Here is an 11,821-nt window from a genome sequence, read left to right on the forward strand (position 1 = left end):
GGGGGCCGTCGCCATGTCTCTGTGCCAATGCGCGGTGAAGCACAGCGAGTCGGACGCCGAAGGCTGCTGCTTCTCGGCGAGCGTCGGCTTGAAGGTTTGCTTGCACTGGAGCGGCGAGGAGGAGCGGGAGCGGTGCCAGACCTACGCCCAGGGCACGCTCAGCGCCGAGGAGATCTGCATCGACATCGCGCGGAGGATCGGTGAGCGCCGGGGAGCTCTGTCGCTCTTTTGAAACCACCGTACCCAACCGGGTTGCGTCTCAGGGCTGAGAAATTTCCAGTTTCCCCGTCTCTGGGACCATCTAAGCTGCTTTATCTGAAAAATCGGAGCTCTCGTGTTGTTTTTAAGAAGCGGCTTCCCGGTAACTGGCTGTTAAAAAATCCTCCCGTTGGAATTCGGGCATCCCTGCTCGCTCTGGAATTCCTGAGAAGAGGGGTGGGATGGCTCTACCCTAAGGCTCAGGCCAACGGGTCTGTGAGTTATTGGAGCATGATGAGTTGAAGAGCAATTACTTCACCTCTGACTCATCAGCATCCCCGGTTAATGAGCGCTCTTTGCCTCCCCTTGCCGTGGATTTCTCCCGGTGGAGCCGCAAAAATCACGCCAGGCACCTGTGCCTGGGCTCTTCGCAGTCCGAGAGGCCATTTCGCAGCCCTGTGGCTTTGAATTAAGGGCAGCCAATGCCTCTCTTAACCCTTAGGAGAAGGTTTTAGCTCTCGCCTAAGGTTTAACCGGCAAATCGCTCTTGATTCGCGTTTCCCATGGGTTTTATTAACTTCCCTTCCCCTTGCTGCAGTCTAAGCAGCTCGGCGCGGCGGTTTATTTGGAATAAAAACTGCTGAGGCTCGCCTGGCCAGCTGGCTTCCCCCGAGCGCGCCAGAAGGACGGGCAGACGCACGACTCGCTTTTAAATGGCATTTTTAAAGACTATCCTGCCTCTGACATTTGCGAGCGGGGACGAGGAGGATGTCTCTGTCCCCGGAGGTGGGGTGTCGGTAGCATGGATGGGTTTGTGCTGCCAGTAAAGTCAAGTGGTTGGGAGGAAAGGGGTGAAGAAAAGGTTTGGGGTTTTGGTTTTTGGGTGGGTTGTTTTTTTTTCCCCCTTTATCAGCTGTGAATTTTTGCGGGATCGACAGCACCTCACGGGAGCGGTGTTTTCTTCGCAGGCATCACGCCGCTGTGCTACAGCCTCTTCGCCCTCTACGACACCCAGAGCCGAGTCTGGCTCCCGCCCAACCACCTCTTCAAAATTGGCAAAGACACCAACATCAACCTGCTTTTCCGCATGAGGTGAGGCCGGTTCCCTCCGATCCGTCCCCTGCTCCCGTCTTCCCTGGAGCCAAGCCCTGCGGGAGCGGCCGAGCTCCTCTCGCTTGTGGAGCAGAGACGTGCCTGGCTTTAATAAGGCTGCGCTAGAAATAACGCCGCTTGCTTTTCCGCCCCCGGCTTTACCTGTAGGGTTTCCAGATTTGCCTGGAAAATGCGTGTGGAGGTTGGCACGGGGTCGGGGGAGCTGAGCAAACTCAGCAGAGCTCGTCTAAATTGGACTCGGAAGGATTAAATGAGGAACAGGACGTGTTTGGAGCCTCTGCTTCGGCGTGTTAAAATTCATTTCCCTGTTCTCCGTACTCCTCCGCCTTTCATCCTGCGTCTCCCTGGCTGATCCAGCCCCTGCTCCCCCCTCTCAGCTCCATCCCCCAGCGGGACAACGTCCCCTCTGAAGTGTTTTGAGCCCGGCAGCAAACGCCCAAAGGCCTCGCTAAGCGAGCCCAGGGCTGTGGTGTTGCCAGCTGGGTTCCCAGGACAGCGCCGGCTATTTTTTTACAGACGTCTTCGCGAGATAGTCGGGTTCCCTGGGGATGACGGGGACGGCGACCTTGGCGTTTCCTCCCGAAACGTTGCCGCTGGTGATTTTATTAGGGGAGTTTTTTCAGGCTGCTGCTTTGGGGGTTTGTTTTTGGTTTTGTTTTGGGGTTGGGTTTTTTTTTTTTTTTCCATGGTGAGTCATAGCGAAGGTAAAAAGCGAGGGAGAAACGGAAAACCTGGCTTGGAGATTTATTAGCCTGTTGTATACGACTTGCAATACCTTCTTCTTCCTGGGGAACTGCGGCGTATGGAGCCGAGGCCTCCCTCTGCAGCCACCCGTTGTGCAGAACACAACCCGCGCGGCAGAAAACGCTCTCCGAGGCACCACGCCAGCTCGCCACGAGTCCGCCATGCCTCGCCGGGACGTCGCCGCCTACGTGGCTGCGCCGCGTTATCCGAGGAAGGTTGAAACGGTGGCCATGGGAGCCGCGCTTCCCGCCGCGCGAGGAGGAAGGCTCCGAGTCCTCGTAGCCAGCACCTCCGCGTCCCTCAGCCCCGCAGGAGCAGAGTGCCGTGATCCGTAGCTCTCCCAGCTGCGGATAAGTCGCGGAGCTCTGACTTTTTAGGCCAGAGAGCCCTTTCCCTTCGGCTCTGTTTTCGATGCCGCTCGGTTGGCGCGGGCGCCTGCGGCACGGGCACCAAAATAACTCCCGGCGCGTTCACTGCAGCTGGAGATGCGGCTTTAGGGGTTGAGCAGTGGGAACGGAAACTCGCTCTGCCCGCAGAGCTCTCTTTGTGCTGACGGTTTTGGTTTTGTTTTTTTTTTTTTTAAGATGTGGCATTTGGAGGGACGCTCCTCGCCCCGGCTGCTCTGTGTTTTCCAGAGCCCCTGGGCTCCAGCGGCAGGAAAGCTCCGTTTGGAGCAAGCCGGGCTGCAAAGCGGCGCTGTGGGGAGCAGTGCTGCTAAAGAGGCGTTTGCAGCTCGGGATTGGTCGCAGCCAGAGTTAATTAGGGTCCCTTTAATGAAGCTCTGCTGATGGGGATGCGTTCTGTGCGCTGTATGGCACGGCTGGTTGTAAAACGTGGTGGGAAAAGCTGAAAGGAAGCAGTTTTGCTGGCAGGAAGAGGTTGCTTCCCCTTTGCTTCCCGGTGTCTGAATCGTTCCCTTGCGCTCGGGTCATGTTTTTTGAGGACGTGGCTGATTCTCATGTCAGCAGTGGGGTTGCAAGAATAGAATCATCGAATCGTTTAGGTTGGAAAAGACCTTGAAGATCACCCAGTCCAACCATTGACCTACACTACCAAGCCCACACTAAACCAGTCAAGGGTAGACCAGACTGAACCATGGCCCCCAGTGCCACCTCTGCCCATTTTTTGAACGCTTCCAGGGATGGGGACTCCCCCACCTCTCTGGGCAGCCTGTTCCAATTCTTGACAACCCTTTCCATGAAGAAATTTTTCCTAATATCCAACCTAAACCTCCCCTGGCGCAGCTTGAGCCCATTTCCTCTCGTCCTATTGCTCACTACTTGGGAGAAGAGACCAACACCCCCCTCACTGCCCCCTCCTGTCAGGCAGCTGCAGAGAGCGATAAGGTCTCCCCTCAGCCTCCTCTTCTCCAGGCTAAACACCCCAGTTCCCTCAGCCGCTCCTCGTAAGGCCTGTGCTCCAGAAGAATTTTGGCTCTTAAAAAAAAAAAAAAAAAACAAACCAAACAAACCCAGCTCTCTAAAACCCATCACCCTGAGCCTGGAGCGTGACCCCCGGCTGCGCTGGGGTGGGACAGACCTCTCTGCTCTGGGTCTGCTGGTCCTTTCCCCATCCTTTTGAGACAGCCGGTGACAAAACCGCTGCAAAACCCTTTTCGGGAGCTGGCTGCAGTCCCCCAGTAGCCGCCGGGGAAGCGGCAGGCAGCTGCGCCTGGTGGAAGGAGCGCATTTCCAGGTGCAACAAACCTCGAGCAGGTTCGGGGCAGCTGCTGGACCCGCGTTTGGCTTTAGAGGCAAAACCAGGGCGTCCTTTCCAGACCACAGCCCTCCCGTCCCCATGTGTGAGCGCTCCTCTCCTTTCCTCCTCCCCTCCAGGTACTACTTTCGGAATTGGCATGGGATGAACGACAAGGAACCGGCTGTTTATCGCAACGTGCCCCGACAGAGCGATTCCCCCGACGAGAAGCTGCAAGGAGGAGCCTTGCTTGACAAGTCGTCCTTCGAGTATCTGTTTGAGCAGGTAATGAACCGGGCTGACGGGCTGGAGGCTCACTTGCACCTGGAGTTGTGGAAACCTGGGTGATTTTTCTTGATCCAGCCGGATTCGGCTCAGCCCTGTTGTCAGGATCTGTTTTTCCATCTGCAAGGGCTTTGTTTAAAGGACAAACACAGCTGTAGTTTTGCCCTCGGAAAGCCTTTGTCCTGCTTGAAGCCTCCCTGGGAGGCCGGGAGCCGAGCTGAGGGGGATCCCATTATACCTTTAAAATAAAAAAAAAAGACAAGAAAAAGCACTCCGGAAGTCAGCGCAGGTTCTTTTTTTTTTTCTCCCTTTATTTAACTTTTCCTTCTTAATAGGGGAAATTTGAATTCATCAACGACATCGCATCTTTGAAAGACCTCCAGACCGAGCAGGAGATCCAGAGGTTCAAGAACGAAAGCTTGGGCATGGCCGTGCTTCACCTCTCTCACATCGCCATCAAAAAAGGCATCTCCCTTGAGGAAGTGGCCAGAAAATACAGGTGACGGCTTGGCTTCGCAGCCTCGGGGTTGGGGACTTTCTGCTCTGCCGTTGTCTGAAGGGCTGCTTCTGCTCTGCGGTTGTCTGAAGGGTTTCTTCTGGTTTCTCACCCTCTTTCCTCTCCGTCCTCCTCACCAGGAGCAAGTCTGGGGCTGTTTTAGGTGATGGAGAGATCGGTTGTGGCTCCTCCAGCTGTGTGTTTTGGTGTAGGCGCCCGTGAGGTCTTGCTGACCAGTTGTTCCTTCCCTCCCCCAGCTTCAAGGACTGCATCCCGCGTTCCTTCTACCGCCAGATCCAGCAGAACAACTACCTGACCAAATTCCGCATGAAAAACGTCTTCAAGAAGTTTGTGCAGCGTTTCCAGCGGCACACGGTCAGCACCGGCAAGCTGACGGTGCAGGACATCATGTACAAATACCTGGCTACCTTGGAACACCTTGCGCCTCGCTTCGGGAGCGAGCTTTTTCCCGTCCTCTCCTTGGAGACCTCCTCCGAGGGCGAGAAGGTGCAGCTGTATGTCAACGGGGGCCATTCGCAGCTGGAGCACGGGCACGCGCTGCTCCCCAAGGACCGTCCCATCACCCACGAAGTCCTCGTTACCGGCACGAACGGGATCCAGTGGCGGCCCGTGCCTGTAGAGGTAGGTCGGTGCTTGCCGCTGGCTGGGAAGAGCCATTCCCATCCAAATCCCATCCCGCGTTGGCTTTTTTTTTCCCTTAGCTCATGCTCCTGGGCTTTTCCTTGGGCTCTCTGGGCACTCTTAAGTTCCTTTCCCGCTTATCCCAGTTTGGCCAGTAGCCATCACCAGCTAGCGGTGCCATTTTCCAGCAGCAGGAAAGGTTGGAACTGATGCCTTTGCATCTCTGCCTCTCTGCAGAGCGTTGAGAACTTCTACCATCGTGGATATTTCGGGAGGAAGAGTAGAAACAAAGAGCTGGAACCCAAGGGGCCCACTCAGCCGGCGGAGCGGAGCGAGCCGAAATGGGTTCATTTCTGTGATTTCCGGGAGATCACGCACATTGTCATCAAGGATTGTAGGGTCAGCATCAACCGGCAGGACAACAAGTGCCTGGTGAGTGGGACTTGTTCTCTCCCCGCTGACTGTCTCGATGCACGTGCGAGCCCGTAATTGCGCTTCAGAGACCGGGAAGAGGCAGCGCTGGGAAGAACGAGGATCTTTTCCGGGGCTGATGCCAGCAAGCGAGAGTTTTATGCTTTCCTCCTTGGGCTGGCAAAGGGATAGGTGGATTTTTGGGCTGCTCGAGCTCGCTGGCTTCTTACGCCGCTTCCCCTTTCTCTCCCCAGGAGGTGGCTCTCCCATCTTCCGAGAGCGCGCTCTCCTTGGTCTCGCTGGTGGATGGTTATTTCCGACTCACGGCTGACTCCAGCCACTACCTGTGTCATGAAGTAGCGCCGCCACGAGTCGTGATGAGCATCCTGAACGGCATCCACGGGCCCATGCAGTAAGTGGTTTCTTCCTGACGGAGGGCGTAGGGGTGTCGAGGAGGACGTGCCGTGTCCTTGCAGGGGGTTACCCAAAGCCGTTCCCTTTTCTCCTGCTGCCAGGGAGGAGTTTGTTTTTGCCAAGCTGCGGCGGGAGGAACAGGAGGAAGGGCTCTACATCATCCGCTGGAGTGTCCTTGACTTCAACAGGATGATTCTGTCTGTGGTGAAAAGGGGCCACCAGCAGGTAAGACGCAATTCCCGGTGCGGCGTTCCTGGGAACGGCAAATTCCGGAAGGTCCTCGTTTCGTTAGGAACGAGCTGGGCCGTGCCTGGTCCGAGCTGCGGGACGGGGAGCTGTGACACTTGTCTTGATGCTGTCTTTCCCAGGCTCCTGGGGTGCAGGGAGCACTCAAGTACAGGCAATTCCGGATCCAAAAAAAAGGAAACTCCTTTGTGCTGGAAGGGTGGGACCGGGAGTTTTCCACTTTGCGGGAGCTCTTGGATGTACTCAAGGGCTGCACGCTCAAGTCTGGTGATGAAAGCTTCACGGTGAAGAGATGTTGTCCGCCCAAACCAGGAGGTATGAGAATGGATGATCTTCCCTCCATCGGATTCGAGGAACAAGGGTGCCCGGTAGTTTCTGGGGCTTTAGCGTTCGGGTGTTCCCTTCTCTTGCAGAGATCTCGGACCTGCTGATCACGCGGAAAGTGAAGGATAGCGTGAAGCAGATCCTCAACCTGACCCAGCTCAGCTTCCACCAGATCCGCAAGAACGAGATCACTCAGGTTGCGTGCTCTGCCTTCCCGGGCAGCGGGGTTTACGGCAGGCTGTGGGTGAATACCTTGGCTGGAGGGAGCTGCGTTCCCAATCCGGGGGGATGCTACCGCGCTCCTGACGTTGCTGATGCAGAGGAGAGACACGCGGAGCGGTTACTGGGTTTGCTTTGGCGCTTTAGTCCTTCCCCCTTCGAGGAGAGGGGGGGAAAAGAGCTGTGCAGAGGCAGCGCGGTCTGGGCAGGAGGAAATTTCTTCCCCGCCATCCACAGCGGCGTGCGGAGGTGACATGGAGGGAAGCGGGGAGAGTCTGCTCGTGTGCACAAGGCTGAAAATCTGCACCCCGCGCATGCTGCTTGGGGGTCTGACACCCCGTCTGCCTTCTCCGTCTGCCCGCAGCGAGCCCACCTGGGGCAGGGCACCCGCACGAACATTTACGACGGCGTGCTGAACGTCTGCGGGACTGCTGGGGCTGACGACGAAGCCGAGTATTTCTCCACCGAGCAGAATAACAACAGCCGGGAGATGCACGTGGTCCTCAAAGTCCTGGACCCCAGCCACAGAGACATCGCCCTGGTGAGCTCCCCGCTGGGCTGGGGAAGGGGAGGTGGGACAGGGAGGGGAAGACAGCTCCGAGCTGCTCCCGAGGTGTTCCAAGAGACCGGGAGGTGGGACAGGGAGGGGAAGACAGCTCCGAGCTGCTCCCGAGGTGTTCCAAGAGACCGGGAGGTGGGACAGGGAGGGGAAGACAGCTCCGAGCTGCTCCCGAGGTGTTCCAAGAGACCGGCTACCTTCGTGCCACCCTCCCTCCTCTCCCCACAGGCGTTTTTCGAGACGGCCAGCCTGATGAGCCAAGTGTCGCACGTGCACTTGGCTTTCGTGCACGGAGTCTGCGTGCGAGGCTCTGAGAGTGAGTACGGGGCTCTCCCGCCACCCTTTTCCGCGGCAGCCCGGCCCCTCGCCCTGTGCCGCTGCCTTTCCCTTGGCCGCTGCCAGCTCCGTCACCGGCCCGATCGGTTCTTGCGCCGTGCCGAGGACAATCTCTCTGTCTTCCCCAGATATCATGGTGGAGGAATTCGTTGAACACGGACCTCTGGATGTGCTGCTGCGGAAAGAGAAAGGCCGGGTCACCGTGGGCTGGAAAATCACTGTGGCCAAACAGTTGGCCAGTGCCTTGAGCTACCTGGTAATGGGGCTGGGAGCTGGGGGTTTCCCGGCAGGGAACTGTGCCGGAGATCGCTTCCCAGCACCTTTTGCTCCGGCTGCGCCCCTGGGTCTTGCCGGCAGCGCGACAGGAAGGATCTGCCACATTTTCCTCTGCCCTCCAAGCAGATAGACAGATTTTTAGCATGATGTGCCCTTCCTCCACCTCACAAGACCCATCCTCCCTCCCTTTTTCTTGGAGGTGAACTTCTGGATAGCACACGTGAACTTCAAACGTTGGATCCCGACTTCTGTAGCTTCGTTTTGGGGCCGCGTGAGCTGGGAAGAGCCCCGGCTGACGACGCTGCCTTCCCTGCTCGCTGGGCTTCTGGCCAGCAGCTTGGGAAAGCTCGCTAGCTGCTTGTGAGGGCATGCGCCTCGGTGCTGGCTAATCCCGTGTTCCTTTTATTCCCCCCGGGTTCAGCTTTGTGCAAAGGGATAATGAGACGGGGAGGTGACGCATGTAATTAGAGCCAGGAGTCCTGCATTTTTATCTTCTGGTGTAGTCCATTGACTTTGACCTTGTTCTGAGGCATCAGCAGGAGTTCCTCCAAGATTTCGTATCCCCTCGTTTTCGCAGGAGGACAAAAACCTGGTGCACGGCAATGTGTGCGCGAAAAACATCCTGCTGGCCAGGAAGGGGCTGGAAGATGGATCTGTGCCTTTCGTGAAGCTCAGTGACCCCGGAGTCAGCTTTACGGTGCTCTCTCGAGAAGGTATTCGGTCATACCGCACTTGAACTGAGCATGAAAATCCAGGTGCTTTTTTTTTTCCCCCCTTTCCTGCGGCCCAGGTAGCTAATAAATAGCACGGATTGTGCCTGAGCTGCTTTGACAAGGTCTTGCCTGCCTTTCAGACCTTAATTTTTCCGATATATGGCGTTTTGAACGCATGCGTGTGCAAATTCTGTGACAGTGGCTGGTTTTGGCCTCAAAGCTGCTGTTGGAGACAGTCCCACCGCGGCTCCCCGGTGGCTGGGATCCTGTGGGGAGCTTTCCCCGCGCCCCGTTTTCCTGGGGTCTTTCTGGCTGTATCCTCAGCAACGCCTCACTTCGCCTTCCCTCTCCCAAAGAGTGCGTGGACCGGATTCCTTGGATCGCCCCGGAATGCGTCCGGGATGTGGGAAACCTCAGCACGGCGGCCGACAAATGGAGCTTTGGCACCACGTTGCTGGAAATCTGCTTCGATGCCGACGTCCCGCTCAAGGAGCGCACTCCTTCGGAGGTGACTTGCTTTCTCCTCTCCCTCCATCCCCAGCTCCTCTGTTCCGGGATGAATCCGGCCCCGTTTAAGACCTGCTTTTCTTTCCTCTTTCTTAGAAAGAACGTTTCTACGAGAAAAGGCATCGCCTGCCCGAGCCATCCTGCAAGGAGCTGGCTACCCTCATCTGTCAGTGCCTGAACTACACCCCCGTCGAGCGGCCGTCCTTCCGGACCATCCTGCGGGACCTCACCCAGCTCCAACCGCACAGTGAGGCTCCGCAGCCGGCGGCATCCCGCTTTCTTGGGGGGTTTTATGGCCCCGTTGTTCCTTCCCCTCCCTGAATCAGTCGGGGCCTCGGCAGCGGCGGGGTGGGGGGTGGCTGTGGAGACCCTTTTGTCCTGGGTGAAGGAGGAAAAGGTGGTGGTGGTGGTGGAAGTTAAAAAAGGGTAAAAAGCTTAAAAAAGGAAAAGAAGGTTTAAAAAAAGACCAAAAAAGGGGAAAAAAAAAAAAGGCAAAAAAGGGGAAAAAAAAGTAAAAAAGGGGAAAGAAAAGGCAAACAAGGGAAAAAAAGTAAAAAAGGGAAAAGAAATGGAAAAAAAAGGAGAGAAAAAAAAAAAAGCGGCCAAAAAGGGGAAAGATGGGGCCAAAAAAAAAAAGCGGCCAAAAAGGGGAAAGATGGGGCCAAAAAAAAAAAAGGCCAAAAAAAAAAAAAAGCCCAAAAAGGGGAAAGACACAGCCAAGAAAAAAAAGAAGGCCTAAAAGGGGAAAGACACAGCCAAGGAAAAAAAAAAAGGCCGAAAAGGGGAAAGACAAGGCCAAAAAAGGGAAAGGCAAGGCCAAAAAAAAAGGCCGAAAAGGGGAAAGACAAGGCCAAAAAAAGGGAAGGAAAGGTGAAAAAGGGAAAAGAAAAGGCACTCGTTGGGGCGCAGGGGTTGGGAGAGGAAACGTGCCAAGCGTCTCTGCGGCGGGGCGACCTCCGCTCTTCCCTCAACCCCCTTCGTTTCCAGACCTCGTAGACATCACCTCGGTGAACCCCGACTTCCCGGTGTCGGACCCCACCGTCTTTCAGAAACGCTACCTGAAAAAGATTCGGGAGCTGGGGGAGGTGAGTGGCATCGTGAGATTCCTCTTGGAATTCTGCGTCCATCTCGGCTGAGGGAAGACAGAGACCTGTTGGAGCGGGGGGCTCAGCCCGGAGAGGAGGGGGCTCCGGGGAGACCAATTGCACCCGTCGGTGCTGAGGAGGAAGGCGGGGACAGGGTTTTCAGTCGGGTCCCAGGCGATGGGAGAAGGGGAACGGTTTGAAACTAAAAGAGGGGAGATCTAGAGCCAGATGTAAGGAAGAACTTATGGAATAGAATCATGGAATCGTTGAGGTTGGCAAAGAGCTTTGAGATCACCCAGTCCAACCATTGACCTGACACTACCAAGCCCACCACCGAACCAATTAAGGGTCGAGTGATAATTAATTTCGTGTTCCTGGCTCGGTGGCTGCATTATTTTTTCATGAAAGTCAAACCAGGAATCATCGAATCATGGAATCGTTGAGGTTGGCAAAGACCTTGAAGATCATCCAGTCCAACCATTAACCTAACACTGCCAAGCCCACACTAAACCATTAAGGGGAGAGTAGCAATTTCATGTTTCCTGGCTTGGTGGCTGCATTATTTTTTCATAAAAGTCAAACCAGGAATCATGGAATCGTTGAGGTTGACAAAGACCTTGAAGATCACCCAGTCCAACCATTGACCTGACACTGCCAAGCCCACCACCAGACCAGTTAAGGGCAGAGCCATAATTTCATGTTCCTGGCTTGGATCATTTTTCCATGAAGTCAGACCAGGAATGGCTAAGGTTGGACAGGAGCTCTCAGATCATCAGCCCAACGTCACCCCAACACCCCCATGGCCACTAAACCATGGCCCCCAGTGCCACCTCTGCCCGGTTTTTGAACCCCTCCAGGGCTGGGGACTCCCCCACCTCTCTGGGCAGCCCCTTCCAACGCTTGACTGCTCTTTCCGTGAGGAAATTTCTCCCAATATCCAATCTCAGCCTCCCCTGGCGCAGCTTGAGGCCATCTCCTCTCGTCCCATCGCTGGTTCCTTGGGAGAAGAGCCCACCCCCCTCCCTGCCCCCTCCTGTCGGGGAGTTGGGGAGAGCGATGAGGTCTCCCCTCAGCCCCCTCTTCTCCAGACCACCCAACCCCAGCTCCCCCGGCCGCTCCCCACCAGCCCTGTGCTCTAAATTCTTTCCGCCGAGGGCGGTGAGACGCCGGCACGGGCTGCCCGGAGAGGTGGTGGATGCCCCATCCCTGGCAGGGTTCAAGGTCAGGCTGGACGGGGCCCCGAGCGCCCTGCTCCGGGTGAAGATGTCCCTGCCGGCGGCAGGGCCTTGGGCGGGATGAGCTTTGAGGTCCCTTCCCACCCAAAGCATCCCAGGATTTCCGTCATCTCCTGCCCCGGCTCCGAGGGCTCTGCGGGGACTGAGGTGGGATTGCGCATCCGAAGGAGAGCGACGGAGCTGGCGAAGGTTCTGGAGAACCGGAGACGGGGCTGAGGGAACCGGGGTGCCTTAACCTGGAGAGAAGGAGGCTGAGGGGAGACCTCGCGGCTCTCCGCAGCTCCCTGACAGGAGGGGGTGGCGAGGCGGGCGTCGGGCTCTTT

At 56.5% G+C, this 11,821-nt stretch overlaps 1 protein-coding gene across 1 annotated transcript; it reads left to right on the plus strand.

Annotated features, from left to right (window-relative positions):
• TYK2 (tyrosine kinase 2) lies at nucleotides 1-11,714 on the plus strand. Its single transcript, XM_075725131.1, has 18 exons — nucleotides 1-200; nucleotides 1,167-1,290; nucleotides 3,891-4,035; nucleotides 4,371-4,534; nucleotides 4,789-5,173; nucleotides 5,411-5,605; nucleotides 5,839-5,996; nucleotides 6,100-6,223; nucleotides 6,367-6,559; nucleotides 6,658-6,764; nucleotides 7,152-7,328; nucleotides 7,575-7,662; nucleotides 7,811-7,938; nucleotides 8,536-8,671; nucleotides 9,028-9,179; nucleotides 9,275-9,425; nucleotides 10,166-10,263; nucleotides 11,589-11,714. The coding sequence occupies exons 1-18, from the start codon at nucleotides 14-16 to the stop codon at nucleotides 11,712-11,714; spliced, it is 2,838 nt and encodes a 945-aa protein (XP_075581246.1). The 5' UTR covers nucleotides 1-13.
• Nucleotides 11,715-11,821: the final 107 nt, after the last annotated feature.

The sequence above is a fragment of the Pelecanus crispus genome, chromosome 27, assembly GCF_030463565.1.
Source record: "Pelecanus crispus isolate bPelCri1 chromosome 27, bPelCri1.pri, whole genome shotgun sequence".
NCBI classification, from domain to species: Eukaryota; Metazoa; Chordata; class Aves; order Pelecaniformes; family Pelecanidae; genus Pelecanus; species Pelecanus crispus.